Raw genomic sequence first — 17,045 nt, 5'->3', positions numbered from 1 at the left:
GTGCCAGGGGGTGCTCCAGGGATTCTCTGTCCCTCTCAGCCCAGGGAATGCTCAGGGGTCTCTGTCCCCTCACCCTGGGAGATACTCGGGGTCTCTCCATCCCTCTGGCCTCAGGGAATGCTTGTGCAGGGCTGGGCACCAGGGGCTCTGTGTCCCTCTTACCGCTGAGGGTGCTCGGGGCTGGGGGGGCTCTCCGACCTTCTCATCCCTGAGGAGGCCAGGGGGTTCTCTGCCCCTCTCAGCCCTGGTGTGACCCTGCCCAAACATCATCGGGGTCAGAGGGACAGAGACACCCCCAAACCCCCAGAAGGGCTGAACCTGGGATTTGATTTGGGATGAGGATTTAGGAAGGGGCTGGAATTGGGGCTGGGGTTGGACTTGGGGCTGAGATTTGGGGCTGGGGTTGGAGTTGGGGCTGAGATTTGGATTAGAGCTGGGATTGGGGCTAAGGCTAAACATGGGATTGGCTTTAGGGCTGGGGTTGGGATTGGGTCTGAGGCTAGGTGAGTCTGGCACTGGGATGAGATTAAATACAGAACTGTGAGTGTGTCTAAACGTGGAGTGAGATTGAGACCAGGATCAGGGTCAGGTTTGGGACTGAGCACATGCAGAGAGGGACAGGGGGGATGTCACTGCAGGATGTCCCTGGCATTGTCCCAGTCCTTGTCAGGCACCTCCAAACATGGGGGGCAGCTGGGTGCTCCAAAATCCAGGTGCTTCCACGCTGCCCCTCAATACCAGGCAAGCATTCCCTGAGGGCAGCCCTGAATGTGACCCCTGGGGCTCTGGGATCAGCCCTCACATCCCTGTGGGAGCAGCTGCAGACATGATGAGAGATTTCCCCCCCGCCCTCATTCCTGTGGAAGGGTGAAGCCCAGCTGTCCTTTCCTTCTGATGCCCTCTACTCTCCTCAGCTGAGGATGTCAAACTCCCCAGGAGCAGGAAGTCCCCATTCCCTATTTCCTTGTGGCTGCAGCCTGGAACATCCACTCAGAATGAAGAACTTTCTGACAGTCCTGCTAAATGACACCAGGAGGAGGTTTGTGAGAAAGGAAATTGTATTTTGATAGGAAATAAAGCTACAAAATTATTTCTTTCCTCCCATTCCTTTTCAGTCAGTTGCAGTTCTGTTTTCAGAGTGCCACCTTCTCAGCTGATTAGATTTGTGTCCTCCTTTCTCTCCTGCCTCTCTTTGCCTGCTCTATTTCTCTATCAGTGCCTCCCTTGACCCAGGGCAGCTCCCATCAAAGACCCTGCCCTGATTTAATTCCCAATCCATGAGCTACAACAACCATGGGTGAAGTTATGAAGGCTGGCAGTGAAATGTCACTGTAGGATCTCGCTGCACTTGGCTTTTGGCTCTTCCATAAGAGCTTTGCCTTCAAGAGCAGGAACACCTTTTCCTGGCTGGGAACTGGAATTCCAGCCCCTGGGAGCGTGTGCCATGGATCCCAGATGGGCATTCCTGAGGCTCCCAGGGTGCTGCTCCTGCCATGCCTCCCAAGGAGCCGTGCAGGGCCGGGGACAAGGTGCAGCAGCTGTGTGAGCTCCCAGAGCATGCAGCAAAGGTGGATTTGCCGGGCATTTCCCAGCACATTCCCAGCTGGAAGCAGAGGGAAGAAGGAAAGGGAAGCGAGTCCCTGACAGAATCCTAGAACTATTGGGGTAGGAAAGGACCCTGCCCATGGGTTACGATCCCGTGAGGGCGTGTCACGATCCTCTTGGATGAGCAGGGTGTTGTGATGGCTCATTTACCAATCCCAAAAGTGCCAAAAAGGCAAACAGCATCAGAAGGCCATCAGTTTAATCACAACAAATGCACCTTTATTATAGAGTGCAAACAACAAATGCAATAGAGGGGACAGAAAGGAAATAAAGGATAGAAAGAAAAGGAGGGGAAAGGGGACTATAGGTAGCAAAGCAGACGAAATTCTCACTGGTCTGAACAATGGAGATCTGTCTTGTCGCATTGGGGAGAACCTGAAAATCTTGGTTATCTCAGGGGTCTTCCCCTGAGAATGGGGGGAACGGGCAAAAGACAATGAAAGTCTATTGAAATCGTTGAGGGGGAACAGGTACAATGAAGAATAAGTCCACTGAAGCCACTGAGGGGGAACAGGTCATGTTATCAGCCGTGAGCGAGAGCCATTGTCTTCTTGGTCCATCAGCCACACCTGGGCAAACATCTCCCATTGATCAGGCCAGCCCTCCTCCCCTGTGGTAGGGGTCTCAGTCTCAGTCCTTGGGAGGGGCTTCAATCTCTGTCCGTCACAGTGGTCATGATGCAGATTGTGGCAAGCACATTTCTCTCTCTCTCTCAGGATTTTTTATTGAGGTGCACAGAGAGAAATGAAAGAGAAAAACAAGAAGCAGAAATAGAAATTGTTTTCTCTTTCATTTCTCTCTGTACACCTCAATAAAAAAATCCTGAGAGAGAGAGAAATGTGCTTGCCACATATCACCGTTTTAGTATAAATTAAAAAAAATAAAATAAAAAAACTGCATCTGCAATTCTTCTGCAGGGCCCTGCAAAAGAGAGCAAACACATCTCAAGAGGTCCCCTTATCAATTTGCTAGTTATCAATCAAAAGCCAAATCAAATGCTGATGTGGAATGTTCAAAGAGATCCTTTACCTGCAAACCATCTATCAAATCTCTAAAACAAAACTTACAACATAAAAACCCAAACAACAATTAAAAGAATGCTCAAATTTCAAAGTCCAAACAGCTGATTCTCAGGAGAAGGTGTCCATTGATTGGAAACATTGACCTTGACATCCTCAAAAGTCCTTCTCAATGCTGAAACAGAGAACTGCTGAATCCTGAAACAAAACAACTGAAGAAAGTCCAAACAACAATTAAAAACCCATAATCAAACACCAAATGTGACATCATATAATTATCTAATACTAAAACACTGAATGGCATCCCAGAGACCGCAACAACCAACTCTGGGCTGATCGTCAACCATGCAAACATACCTTTCTTGTGCAAAAAACCATCACCAAATTAAAAAAAACTGAAAAAATATCTGAAATGACATGGCCAAAACTCTTAAATCAACCACTTTTTTTCTTGTTTTTTGTCTTTCCAACCACCTCTATTTAATTAATCTTAAATCTAATTTTTTTTTTTTTTTTTTTTTTAATCTGGGAATCAGAATGCCCAGCAAGTAGCAGGCTTTGAGACCCTGCGCAGCTGGCGGCCCCGGTCCATGCGGGCGGAGCCAAGATCCCCAACCCGGCCGTGGGGGGCACACGGGGCCCTCCGGCCGTGGGGCTGGACCAATCGGTCCCAGCCCGACCGGCGGGGCGGGATCTTCATCTTCACAGCCCGCCCCCACCACGCGGCCAGTGTCACGGCAAGTCTTCCGGCATCGTGTTCATCCCGCACCGCGCCTGGCCGTGGCCGCAGCCACAGCCTCTCAGGACGCGTTTGCCCCCGCCCCTCAAACGAGGGCATGACACAAGAACTGCCCCAGGGCTCAGCAGAGAAGGTGTTTTCCCCAGAGAAATGTTGATTCTCAGGACCTGCGGCACGGTTGGGCCGGCACGCAGCTCTCTGACCCCTGGCCGCAGCACCCCCACGCTCTCCGGGCACAAGACCAGCGGCTGCATTCCCAGAACTCATCCCCCCCGCCCCCCAAACGTGAGCGGGAGGGGCGAGGGGCCTCGAGCTCCGGCGAGAATCCCCCACCCAAGCAAGAATTGGACCAGGAAAAACACTGTTCCCCAGAAAGGCACTAAACTTCATAACTTTCACTTTCGCGGCAGCTGCAAGGAGCTGCCGAGGAGCGCCAGCAGCAGAGAACAGGCTGGGAGGGGACCCCGGGCTGATTGGAGTCGGCGGGGTCCGCTCCAACGCGGCCCCGGGCTGCTGCTGCTCGCTGCTGTTGCTGCTGGCAGCGCCTGGCGACCCGGCGAAAGCCGCGGGAGGCGGCGGGGCAGCCGGGACCGGCGGGGCCGGCGCGGGGGCCGCTGCGGGCGGCGTCTCCGCCCCTGCCGAGGCGGCTTCAGGCCGGCTCTCAGCGGCGGGTGCGTCTCCCAGCTCCGAATGGGCAGGAGGAGGAGGAGGCACGGCTGCAGGCGGGGAAACCGGCGGGCGGAGCGGCGTCTCCGCCTCCGCCGGGAGCGGCCCCGCACCCTCCGAAGGGGCGTGGAGGCGGGGCTCACACGCTGCAGGAGGAGGAGGAGGAGGAGGAGGAGGAGGAGGAGGAGGCTCCCTCTGCGCAGAAGCAGAAGAAAACTTCTGAGCCACGGACAAAGGCTCTGCCCCCGCCTTTTTGCGGGGGGGCACCTGCAGCAAAGACTGGATTATCGGAAAAGGGGTCCATTTCTGGACTATCGGAAGAAGCTCTAATTAAACTCTCATGGCCTGGGGTGACAGGAACAGGGGCACCCCTTGGGGTGGCTATTGGGGTCATTTGTGGTGCTGGGAGGGGGTTTGGGTTGGGGGTTAGGGTGACTGGGAGTCATTGGGATCATACTGGGAGGGATTGGAACCACGGCAATGGCCTGGGCTGGGTGATGTGGGGCCTCAGGGAGCGCAGGGAGCACTGTGACCCTGCGGGGCCCGATGGAACCAAGGGGACATTGTGACACTTGGGGGCCCAGCCTGGCCGTGGGGTGTTTTGGGTGCCCAGGGCAGCAGAGCAGAGCCCCTGGCTCAGGGGCAGCAGCTCCCCGGGACACCCTGGGCGGGCAGGTGGCAGGGGATGCCCGGGGAGAAGAGGAAGCCAAGGCCCAGCGCCCCAAGGGCGGCACCGGCTGAGGGACGGGGCAGGAGGGAGAGGCCACTGCTGGGACTGTGCTGGGGCTGCCCAGCACTGAGCCAAGGTTGTGTGACATCACAGGGGCTGTGTGACATCACAGGGGAACATGTGACATAGTAGAGTTGGCTTTGTCACATCACAGAGGGCTGTGTGACATCACAGAACTGGCTGTGGGACATCACAGGGGGCTGTGTGACACCTCAGGTGCCTCTGTGATGTCACAGGGGCTGTGTGACATAATAGAGTTGGCTGTGTGACATCCCAGACTGGCCAGTGACATCACAGGGGCTGTGTGACATCATGGGGTGGCCGTGTGCATCACAGGGACTGTGTGACATCAGAGGACGATTTGCGGCATCACAGGAGGCTGTGTGAAATCCCAGGGGGCTGTGTGACATCACAGCAGCTGTATGAGGTCACTGGGGAGGTCACGCTATACCCTGACCCCTCCTCACAGTTTTATTGTTTGGAGCTCCTGAAAATCTCTTGTTGGTATTTCTCCAGTGAGTCCAACTCCGAGGACACAAGTAATTGTAATTCCTTTCAAATGTCTCCTTGCAAGAGTTTTTTAGTGGATGGGGGTCAGGGCTTGTCTGTCCTGCTTGGCACAGCCCAGGCAGAATTTCACAGCCCCATTCCACGCTCCATTTCCCAGCTGGAGCCGCTGGTGCCTCTGAGTTCTGCTGCCCCAGCCCCAGGGACGCTCTCCTTGTCTGCCCATTCCCCCACGGTCTCTGGGCAGGGATGGCCTCAGTGGGGGCTGCTGACATCCTCAGCACCTTGGAGGCTGCTGCTGAATTTTACTGCTCCAGAGGCTTGTTCAGCCTCCAGCTCTTCAGTTCAGGAATTCAGTGCCTCAGGGCTCATTAACATTCAGAACACCTTAACAAGCCAAGCCTCTGGGAATAATTTAAGTGTTCAAATCTTTTCCGGTTGATTAGACAGATTTCAGAAGCCTATTCCAAGTGAATACAATATATTAAAAAAAAAAAAAAAAAAAAAAGAGAAAATATTTTTTAGGTCCTGTTTAGTTTTTTTTTCCCTGTTAATACATTGATAAGTGCAGTCTCCAATTGACACTAAATCCAAGAACCTCCTCATGCAGTTGGAATAGATATGAAAATCAAGACCCTTTATAGCTGACAATCAATCAGACTCTGTCCCTACCCCTACCCCGCCATTCCCCCCATCCAAGGCTGTAGGAGGAGGGGTTGGGGAAGGCAGTCTAGGGTTGCCATGGGAAACAGCAGTTGTATGAGTTCTCCACCCCCTTTTGTAAGACAATTGTACCCTCCCCCTGTCCTGTCAGTTATTGTTCAAGTCTGCCCCTTAGCCTAGAATCTTCTCTGTTCCACGTTTTCCCTTTGGTTCTTCCACCAAGAACACTCCTTTCCCTTTTCCCCACTGGTTAATGTTATATTTCCCCTCCCTGTAGCCTTCTCCCGATTGTACCCTCGAATGCTAAACCCTCCTACCCCTACGCAGTAAAAGAATCCTCTCCCTGCCCTTTGGGGCTCTCGGAATCTGCCTCCCTTCTGCTTCGTTGTCTCCCTGTCTGCCCCTTCTGTGACCCTTCAATAAATGAACAGGATTTCAGCAGCCCGAGTGTCCCTCCCGTTCTTCTGGTGGACCCTCAGATGTACCAGCTATCCGAGCTTCGTGCCAAGTGGCTACAAGCCCCCACGGCTTGGCAATTGGCGCCCGAACAGAGTGGACACCAGCGGGTCCAGTCCTTGACCGTCTCCTGGAGATTGCCTGCTCTGTGACCAGCCTTCTCCAGGATTGCAAGTGGCATTCGGGACCAGTTCCAGGGACAGTCGCCCTTTCAGTTCGGAAGGCTTCTGTCTCCTGGGTTCTGCTGATATCCGACGGACCTTCGAGCTGCGCGGCAGCGGCGATGCCCTCGGACCAGCAGAAGTTCCACCAGACCCCTCTTCAATGTCCCCGTTTTATGCCTGAGTCCTTCAGAGGTATGCTTATCTCACTTTTTCTTACACCTGACTAGGCTTCACGTCCCTTTTTTGGTTTTTTTTGGTTTTTTTTTTCCTTTTCGAAGAGGGTGATTTAGCTGTGAGACCTGATATAATGGGCAACTGCCTGTCTCCAGCTCAACGGGAGTTTTATATCCAAGTCCCACCTTGTTTTAGGGAACATTTCTTTTAATAAGAGAGATTTAAAGCCTTTTGTTAAATTTATTTTCGAACATTTTCCTGCTACTACACGGGAAGATGTTTTGGTGCCTGACTTCTGGGGAAGAGTTGGGAGTAAGATTTACGATTTACAAGTTCAGGGGAGGATTTCAATCGGTCGTTTTTTTCCGCTGTTTCATTCCATTCTTAATTTGTTAAAAAAGAAGGGGGAGAGTTGGGTCCCCAGTTCACCTACCTCGTGTTCCTCCCCCCCCCCAATCCTATTCCCTCTTCCCCTAAGGGCGGATCGGGAGACAGATCCTGCTTTGCATCGGCACAGAGCTGCTGCTGTCTCTCTGCTGCTTCCCGATCCTCCCTGTCCCATTCGCGTGTTGGGACTGGCCACCCCAACACACATCATTCCTGTTCCCTCCACCCCAGAGACCCTAATCCTAGTTTGAAACCCTGTTGCTCTTTAGAGGACTTAACTGAACAAATGGGACAAAATGGCGCCTGCCTCATGGCGAAAAAAGACCAGTCCCAAGATGGCGCCCCTCCTTCTCCTTCACCCCAGAAAATTCCCACCGTCTCGCCCCCGCCTCCTCCCCCCCCTCCGTCAAGTGCTGCCCCTGCGTCGGGACCCGTCCCCTCCTTCCCTCTGACCACACCCCTGGGTGGGCCCTATGTGGCTGGGACCAGCCCCCAAGTGGGCCCAGCCCCTGTGGGTGGGAACCCCCCCACCAGAAAGTCACGCCCCAGTGGGTGGGTCGGGACACGCCTCCTCCTCTCCTGCCACTGCCGGTTCCCACGCTACCAGAGCCGGGAAGAAGCCTGGCCGGAAGCAGGCCATCCTGGCCTGTCAGTCGCACGGTCTCCAGGACCCACCAGCCAGGGAGAGGCACCATGCCCTAACCCGGCCTGCTTCATCCTCAGAAGAGGATGAGGAGAGTGGCAGCCCCCGGCATTCCAACAAATTGGAGGGGGGTTGGGCAAAGATCAGAGAGGAGGCAATTAAGGATGGGGATTTCGAATTGGCACGGGACTTGGGCAGCTTTGTAGCACCGGTCATCCTCCGGCGGGGGAGGGAGCCAAAGTGGGAGCAAATTCCATACGCTGAGGTGAAGGAGTTAAGGAAGGCTGCCAAAGATTACGGCAGAAACTCGCCTTTCTTTAAAAATGTGCTGGACTTAACATTTGCTGGACGTTTGCTAGTCCCCCATGATTTAAAGTATATTGCTAAGGCACTGTTTTCTCCCACCGAATGCGACCTCTGGGAGATTCATTGGAAAAAACTGTTGAAACCATTCCTGCGCAAGTATGATCTCGCAGAGGTGGTGGGAGAGGGAGATGAGGCAATGGAAGCCCTTGCTGGAGAAGGGGAGTTCAGCAGTCCGGAGGACCAAATTCTACTAGCACAGGAGCTGCTTCAGGACATAGCAGCAGAGGGAAAGGAGGCACTCCTGAAGATACCGGACGGTAAGACCCCCCTCCAAAACTTTTCTTCCATCATGCAAGGGCCTGAGGAGACTTTTATTACTTTTGTTGATAGACTGAAAGAGGCCATTGATAGACAAATAGACAACGTAGAAGCTCGTGCAGAGTTTCTACAAAAGATGGCCATTTCTAATTATAATTCGGAAACAAAACAGATTCTCCGTGCACTACCTCAGGACCCCGAGCCCACCATCTCTCAGATGGTGGAGGCTTGCACAAAGGCAATGTCAATGGAGCACACGGTGGCCCTGGCTGTCAGCAAAGGGGTGGGAGAGGCCATGATAAACTTACAAAATACGCGCTGTTTTAACTGTGGTCAGCTGGGTCACATCCAGGTGAACTGTCCCCAGTGGCCACAGATTCAACAACCTATCTTGCCCCCCCCAAGACCATATCCTAGGAACCCATTTTATCAAGATCACCAGTTTCATCTACAGCGACAAGGGTACCAGCCAGTGGGAAACTGGTGGCGAAGCGCGAGAAAGGGCCGCGCGACGACACCAAGTAGCCTTTCTCAGCATCCCAGCCTCCCGACCATCAGGGAGGACGAGTGGCCGCGCGGCCAAGTCCAGCAGTTCAGCGCAGCCACGAGGACGGACTCCGCCTCTTCCGCCGGACAGGTACCCTAAATCAGGGCAATCGTCGGGTCCTCCGCAGCAGCGTCACCATCTCTCTCCAGGATGAGGACCTGATGAGAGTTCCTGCTGGGTTCCTGGGCCCCCTCCACGACTGTCGGGACACCACCGTGCTCATCTTAGAAGACTCCTTCAACACACCGAATGAAATCACCATCTTACCTGAGGTAGTGTGTTTTCCACCAGGAGAGGAGATCACCGTCTCCGTCATTTGTAACCACCCGCCATTTACTTTAAGGAAAGGAGATCCTTTTGCTTTGCTTTACGTACTGGACACCCACGATGACCCAGACACAGAGAGACATGTTTTCTTCACCCAAAATGTATGTAAAGAAAGACCATTAATTGATGCCAAACTTTCTTTCCAGGGAAAGTCGGTGCAGATGTGGCTCATGGCAGACACAGGAGCTGACGTGACCATCATCCCCCAGGCGAGGTGGCCCAGCGACTGGGAGCTTGTGCCCCCTTGCGGCAGGATCTCCGGTGTGGGCGGAGCGGTCCACTCTCTGAGGAGTAGGCATCTTGTGTGCGTGGAAGGTCCGGAAGGACAATTGGCAACGGTGAGACCTTTTGTTGTCTCTTCAAACATACTATTATTAGGAAGGGATGTTTTATCCCAATGGGGAGCCCGCCTCGACATCCCTAGCCCTTCGTGGGATTTTTAGTGTGGGCCACTGCAGAGCGCACTTCCCCACCCCTGACCTGGAAAACCAACACAGCGGTCTGGGTGGATCAGTGGCCCCTTCCATCAGAAAAATTGAGTGCGCTTCATACATTAGTAGAGGAGCAGGTGAAACTTGGGCATTTAACACCTTCTACTGGCCCTTGGAATACCCCTGTCTTTGTAATTAGAAAACCTGGCACAGACGGGTGGTGCCTGCTCCAAGACCTGCGAAGGGTTAATGATGTGATAGAAGATATGGGTCCCATTCAACCAGGCCTTCCATCACCTTCTATGCTCCCCAGAGACTGGCAGCTAGCAGTGATAGACATCAAAGACTGCTTTTTTAACATTCCGCTCTACCCCGGGGATGCTCCCAGGTTCGCCTTTTCTGTACCATCATTGAATAGGGCTGAACCTTTTAAAAGATATCATTGGGCATCCCTGCCTCAGGGGATGAAAAATTCCCCTGTGCTCTGTCAGACTTTTGCAGCGCAGATTTTATCACCTGTGCGTCGGCTTTTCCCTGAGGCCATCATCCTGCATTACATGGATGATGTGCTAGTTTGTGCTTCCGACTCAACATACCTAAAGGCAACACTGGACAAGACTATTAAGGCTATCAAAGCTGCAGGGCTCCAGATAGCGGAAGAGAAGATCCAATTCTCAGCACCATGGAGGTACCTCGGATTCCTCATCACGGGAAGGACAGTGACGCCACAGACACTGACCATCAACGAGGATCCGAAGACTCTGCGAGACCTTCAGCAGCTGTGCGGAACGATCACCTGGATCCGCCCCCTCCTGGGACTGACGACTGAGGAGCTGTCACCTCTCTTCCATCTGCTTCAAGGCGACGGAGACCTCGCCTCACCGCGCGAGCTGACACCTGCCGCGCGGGAAGCCCTGCAACGGGTTGCTGTTGCTCTGAAGTCTCGCCAGGCACACCGTGTGGTCCGGACCCTTCCTGTGAACTTCGCGGTGTTGGGTAAGTGCCCCCGCCTCCACGGACTTCTCTTCCAGTGGGATAACAGAGCATCTGATCCCCTGGTCATCTTAGAGTGGCTCTTCCTACCACACCAGCCCTCTAGGACGATCACGACCCCTGCAGAATTGCTAGCCACATTAATAATGAAGGCACGACACCGCCTCCGAACCCTCGCAGGGTGTGATCCTGCGTGCATTTACTTACCTGTTACATTAGATCAATTGGACTCGTTGTTGCAAACTAATGAAACTTTGCTCATTGCTTTGGACAGCTTCCCCGGACAAATTTCGGTTCACTATCCTAAGCATAAATTGTTTAAGGATACATTGCATTTGGCCCCAAGAATGTTTAGAAGTAAAACACCAATTCCAGGTGCTCTCACGGTGTTCACCGATGGGTCGGGCAGATCCCACAAATCGCTGATCACTTGGAAGGACCCGGACAGTCAGAAGTGGGAGTCTGACGTCCAACTGGTTGAGGGTTCCCCCCAGATCGCTGAACTTGCCGCAGTCGTGAGAGCATTCAAAAAATTTCAACAGCCTCTGAATGTGGTCACTGATTCGGCCTATGTCGCTGGGGTAGCAGAAAGGGCCGAAGGTGCCCTCCTCAAAGAAGTTTCAAACAAAAATTTATACAGTTTACTCTCTGATCTCATTTGGCTACTTTCCCATAGAGAGCAACCTTATCATATCATGCACGTAAGGGCACACACCGATTTACCCGGAGAGATCACTGAGGGTAATCGGAAAGCGGACCTCCTAGCCACGTCAACACAAATATCTGCAACCACTTCAACCACCTTAGCAGACATAATCCGGCAAGCACGGCTCAGCCATGCATTTTACCATCAGAATGCCCCTGCTCTTGTGCGACAATTTAAGATCTCGATAGCACAGGCAAGAGCCATTGTTTCTACCTGCCCGAGCTGCCAATCTTTTGCTCTCCCTTCCCTCATTACGGGGACAAATCCCCGAGGGTTGGGAGCGCTAGAGATATGGCAGACAGATGTAACACACTTCGAGCCGTTTGGTCGGATGAAATACATACATGTCTCTATTGACACGTTTTCCGGCACAGTGTTTGCCTCCGTCCATGCAGGTGAAAAAACCAGGGATGCCATTAAACATCTTTTCATGGCATTCTCTACGTTGGGAGTCCCATCTCACATAAAGACTGATAATGGCCCATGCTATGCGTCAAAGCGCTTCGCTGAGTTTGCGCAACAGTGGGGAATTTCCCATACCACCGGAATTCCCCACAATCCTACAGGACAGGCAATAATAGAGAGGGCCCACAGAAATCTAAAAAGGCTCCTTGAACAACAACGTGACCCGGACATTACAGTGAGCCCAGCCGAAAGGTTATGTAAGGCCCTGTATGTCCTGAATTTTTTAAACTGCTAAGAAAGGGAGCCTGACCCTCCTATTATCCACCATTTTCACAATAACACCAGAGCGCAACTCGCCGAGAGGCCACCAGTCTTGATAAAGGACCCAGAATCCAAAGCTATCCAGGGCCCTTTCCCTCTAATAACCTGGGGGAGAGGGTATGCCTGTGTTTCTACAGATAAAGGACCAAGATGGATTCCGGGGAAATATGTCAAGCCCTTTGTAGAGGTGCCAGCTCAGCAAGACAATGTGTCCTTGGTGCAAACCACCGAGAACACCTCATCGCTGGACGGAGTTTCCACTGCCTGGAAGAGGAGGAGAAGAAAGACCGTTCCTCCCAATATTGTCACACGTCTCATGATTACCCGAAGATATTTTCCCCCGCTGAACTCTACGTACCCAATTACCCCATCGCCCCCTGTGCCCTTTCCTTTCCCCTAACCTCCCCTTTCCCTCAATCCTTACCCCTTTTCTCTAATTTTATTTAGTGCTTATTTAATAAATAAAAACGGGGGAGGTTGGGGAGGGACCACTGAGGAAAATTTATCATTCAAGTTCTGCTTTCTTTTATCACAAGACGCTGAGGATGACTGCCGCCTTGAGGACACCTCTGAAACATCTGATGCTCCTGATCGCCATCATCTGGCTGTCACCAGTCAGGAGCTGGATAGTCCCACAGCCGAGAGAAAACATATGGGTCACGCTGGCAAAGTCCTTGAAGCAGGACAACTTCTGTATGGCTATGGGAAGTGTGGACAATCCGTTATCCACGTGCCTGGTAGGAGTCCCCCTGTCGCCAAACGACTATCCATATGCAGGAAAAAAACCTAATCCTGTGGACACCTGGGATGAGTGGACGAGGATTCTGCCACATGCACCACAGGAGCCCCAAGAATTGGACCTCTTGGGCTCCTCTCAGGCAACATATTGTGTCAGGTTTAGGTACCAGCCCTCCCAGAAAGACTGGGATCAAATGGCTAAACTCCACCCCGCTGGTACCCAAGAAGTAAAAAGACACGATGTATCTCCCCACGATCGGAGATACCATGCAGCAAATTGGTGCAATTACACCTCGACCATCGTATCTAGGTCCTGCTCAGTTCCCAGGGTGCTCCCCAGGGGGGTTTTTCTCATCTGCGGCGACAGGGTGTGGGCAGGGATTCCCTTCCAAATCCAGGGAGGCCCCTGCAGCCTTGGCCAGTTTACCACACTGACACTGAACAAAACCCAAATTTTAAATTGAAAAAACGAAAATAAATTGGCTGGCAAAAAGAGATCCTATAACCAATTTGACGAAAATTGTGATTCAAAAATTTACAATTGGGGAAAGACGAAGAGAGTCACGGTATCCATATTTTTACTGTGGTATGCTGCAGCAAAGTGCCTCGGTGAGCTTTCTCACCTCGAGTGTTGGCTCAGTAAGCAGGCCAATGCCACGTCCGCTGCCTTTTCTGACTTGCTAGTGGATGAAGAAGTCACCAGGCACGCCACACTGCAAAATAGGGCTGCTATTGACTTCTTACTGCTCGCCCATGGCCATGGCTGTGAGGACTTTGAAGGAATGTGCTGCTTCAATCTGGCATCAAAGAGCACATCCATCCAAGCTAATATCCAGCGGATCCGAGAGCAAGTTGACGACCTCAAGACTGAGACCTCGACTGTAGATCCTGTGAATAAACTGCTATCCCTGGGTGTCCCAGGGTGGGTTGCTATCATTCTCAGGGGACTCTTTTGGATCTTTCTGATAACGTTCATTATCTCACTTGCGTTATTTTTGTTTAGGCGTATGTTGCTTAAAATGTTGGGAAGTGCTTATTTAATAAATAAAAACGGGGGAGATGTAGGAGGAGGGGTTGGGGAAGGCAGTCTAGGGTTGCCATGGGAAACAGCAGTTGTATGAGTTCTCCACCCCCTTTTGTAAGACAATTGTACCCTCCCCCTGTCCTGTCAGTTATTGTTCAAGTCTGCCCCTTAGCCTAGAATCTTCTCTGTTCCACGTTTTCCCTTTGGTTCTTCCACCAAGAACACTCCTTTCCCTTTTCCCCACTGGTTAATGTTATATTTCCACTCCCTTTAGCCTTCTCCCGATTGTACCCTCGAATGCTAAACCCTCCTACCCCTACGCAGTAAAAGAATCCTCACCCCGCCCTTCGGGGCTCTCGGAATCTGCCTCCCTTCTGCTTCGTTGTCTCCCTGTTTGCCCCATCTGCGACCCTTCAAAAAACGAGCAGGATTTCAGCAGCCCGAGTGTCCCTCCCGTTCTTCTGGTGGACCCTCAGATGTACCAGCTATCCGAGCATCGTGCCGAGTGGCTAAAAGCCCGCACGGCTCGGCAGATATCATCCAGAACCGAGGAGACCAATGTGAAATCATGGTAACTCGTGGAACCAGGGCTCCATTTTTACCGTCCAGAACCGTGGAGACCCTTGTGACAACATGGAACCTCCTGGAACCAAGGCTCAATTGCTACCGTCCAGAACCAAGGAGACCATTGTGACATCATGGAACCTCGTGGAACAAAGGCTCCATTGTTACCCTCCAGAACCGCGGAGACCCTTGTGACGTCATGGATCCTTGTGGAACCAAGGCTCCACTGTTAGCAGTCGAGAAACGAGGAGAACCTTGTGACATCATGGAACCTCGTGGAACCAAGGCTCCATTGTCAAGTACAGAAACAAGTATACCATTGTGACATCCTGGAACCTCATGGAACCAAGGCTCCATTGTTACCGTTCAGGTCTGGGGAAACCATTGTGACATCATGGAACCTTGTGGAACCAGAGCTCCATCGTTACCCTCCAGAACCAAGGAGACCCTTCTGACATCATGGAACCTCATGGAAGAAAGGCTCCATTTTTACCGTCCAGAACCAAGAATACTATTGTGAGATCATAGAACCTCATGTAAGCAAGGCTCCATTTTTACCGATCATATCCGGGGACACCATTGTGACATCATGGAACCGCGAGGAAGCAAGGCTCCATTGTTACTGTCCAGAACCAAGGAGACCATTGTGACATCATGGAATACCGTGGAACCAAGGATTCATGGTTAACTTTCAGAACCGGGGAGACCCTTGTGACATCATGGAACCTTGTGGAACAAGGGCTCCATTGTTACCGTCCAGAACCAAGGAGATCCTTGTGACTTCGTGGAACCTCGTGGCACCAAGGCTCTATTGTTACAGTCCAGAACCAAGGAGATCATTGTGACATTTTGGAGCCTCGAGGAACCAATAATTCATTATTACCATCCAAAACCAAAGAGACTCTTGTGACATCCTGGATCCTCGTGGAACTAAGGCTCCACTGTTAACAGTCGAGAACCAAGGAGATACTTGTAACATCATGGAACCTCGTAGAACGAAGGCTCCATTGTTGCCGTCCATTACCATGGAGACCATTGTGACATCATGGAACCTCGTGGAACCAAGGCTCCATTGTTACCCACCACAACCGAGGAGACCATTGTGGCATCATGGAACCTCATGGAACCAAGGCTCCATTTTTTCCGTCCAGAACCAAGGAGACCATTGTGACATCATGGAACCTCGTGGAACCAAGGCACCATTGTTACCGTCCAGAACCAAGGAGACCATTGTGACATCATGGAACCTCGTGGAACCAAGGAACCATTGTTACCGTCCATTACCATGGAGACCACTGTGACATCATGGAACTTCATGGAACCAGGGCTCCATTGTTACCCTCCAGAACCAAGGAGACCATTGTGACATCATGGAACCCCGTGGAACCAAGGCTCCATTATTACCCTCCAAAACCAAGGAGACCATTGTGACATCAGGGAACCCCGTGGAACCAAGGATTCATGGTTACCCTGCAAAAACATGTAGACCCTTATGACATCATGGAACCTCATGGAACCAAGGCTCCATTGCTAACATTGAGAACTGCTGAGACCCATGTGACATCATGGAACCTCGTGGAACTCAGGCTCCATTGTTACCGTCCAGAACCAAGGAGACCCTTCTGACATCCTGGATCCTTGTGGAACCAAGGCTCCACTGTTAACAGTCGAGAACCAAGGAGATACTTGTGACATCATGGAACCTCGTGGAACCAAGGCTCCATTGTTACCGTCCATTACCATGGAGACCATTGTGACATCATGGAACCTTGTGGAACCAAGGCTCCATTGTTACCCACCAGAACCGAGGAGACCATTGGGTCATCATGGAACCTCATGGAACCAAGGCTCCATTGTTACCGTCCCGATTCAAGGAGACCATTGAGACATCATGGAACCTCATGGAACCAAGGCTTCATTGTTACCCTCCAAAACCAAGGAGAGCATTGTGACATCATGTGTTGCATCCTGGAGGTTGGGTTTAGATTAGGGTTTTTAATTTATGTTAAAATAAGTCAAGTTCTGTAATCCCGCATTTCCCCCGCGTTGTTCCCCCCCGCGGTTTCTGCCCCCATGTTGCCTGCTGCCGGATTCTTACCCCTGTGCCGCTCCTGTAACCACCCTGCCGTCCGGCCCCGGGAAACCCCGTGCTGGCCACACGATCCCGCTCAGCCCGCGGCTCAGTGCCCGCCCCTGCGGGGTTCTCTGGTTGGTCGCTGTTGCTGGCGTCACCGCCACGGCAGCCACCCCTATTGGCCGGCAGGCCGTGGATCCTCTCGCCCCGCCCCTCCATAAAGCCCTATCCTGCCGGCAGTCAGACGCCATTTTCTCCCATGCGAGTGGCGGGAGCGGTTGCGCCTTTCCATCGAACCGCGCCACGTGACCAATAAACCGTTCCTGCTAAGCACGGAGTAAATGGACAAATTCCTTACCTCTTTGCCGGGTCCCTAGCGCACGGTAACAGAGGATGGCCAGCCCACGCGCCCGAGACACGGAGCCGTGTCCGGGAACCCGCGGCAGCAAACCCCGGCAGCACGTGGAAGCAACGCCACAGCCGGGCTCCCAAGAGCCGCGTGCAGCCGGGGAGAGCAAAAACCCACGCCGCAATCATG

General features: G+C 52.5%; 1 protein-coding gene across 1 annotated transcript in view; it reads right to left on the bottom strand.

Annotated features, from left to right (window-relative positions):
- The window catches only part of LOC128820934 (olfactory receptor 14I1-like), a 30,205-nt gene extending 15,725 nt beyond the window's left edge, over positions 1-14,480 (bottom strand). The window contains exon 1 of the mRNA XM_054001774.1: positions 14,209-14,480. Coding sequence (XP_053857749.1) covers positions 14,209-14,272 — 64 coding nt within the window. The 5' untranslated portion in view covers positions 14,273-14,480. The remainder of the gene's footprint in view (positions 1-14,208) is intronic.
- Between the last annotated feature and the right edge of the window lie 2,565 nt (positions 14,481-17,045).

Source organism: Vidua macroura, chromosome 32, assembly GCF_024509145.1.
Source record: "Vidua macroura isolate BioBank_ID:100142 chromosome 32, ASM2450914v1, whole genome shotgun sequence".
In the NCBI taxonomy this organism is placed as follows: Eukaryota; Metazoa; Chordata; class Aves; order Passeriformes; family Viduidae; genus Vidua; species Vidua macroura.
The sequence above is the reverse complement of the archived record's forward strand: the minus strand, read 5'-3'. Positions and strand labels throughout refer to the sequence as shown.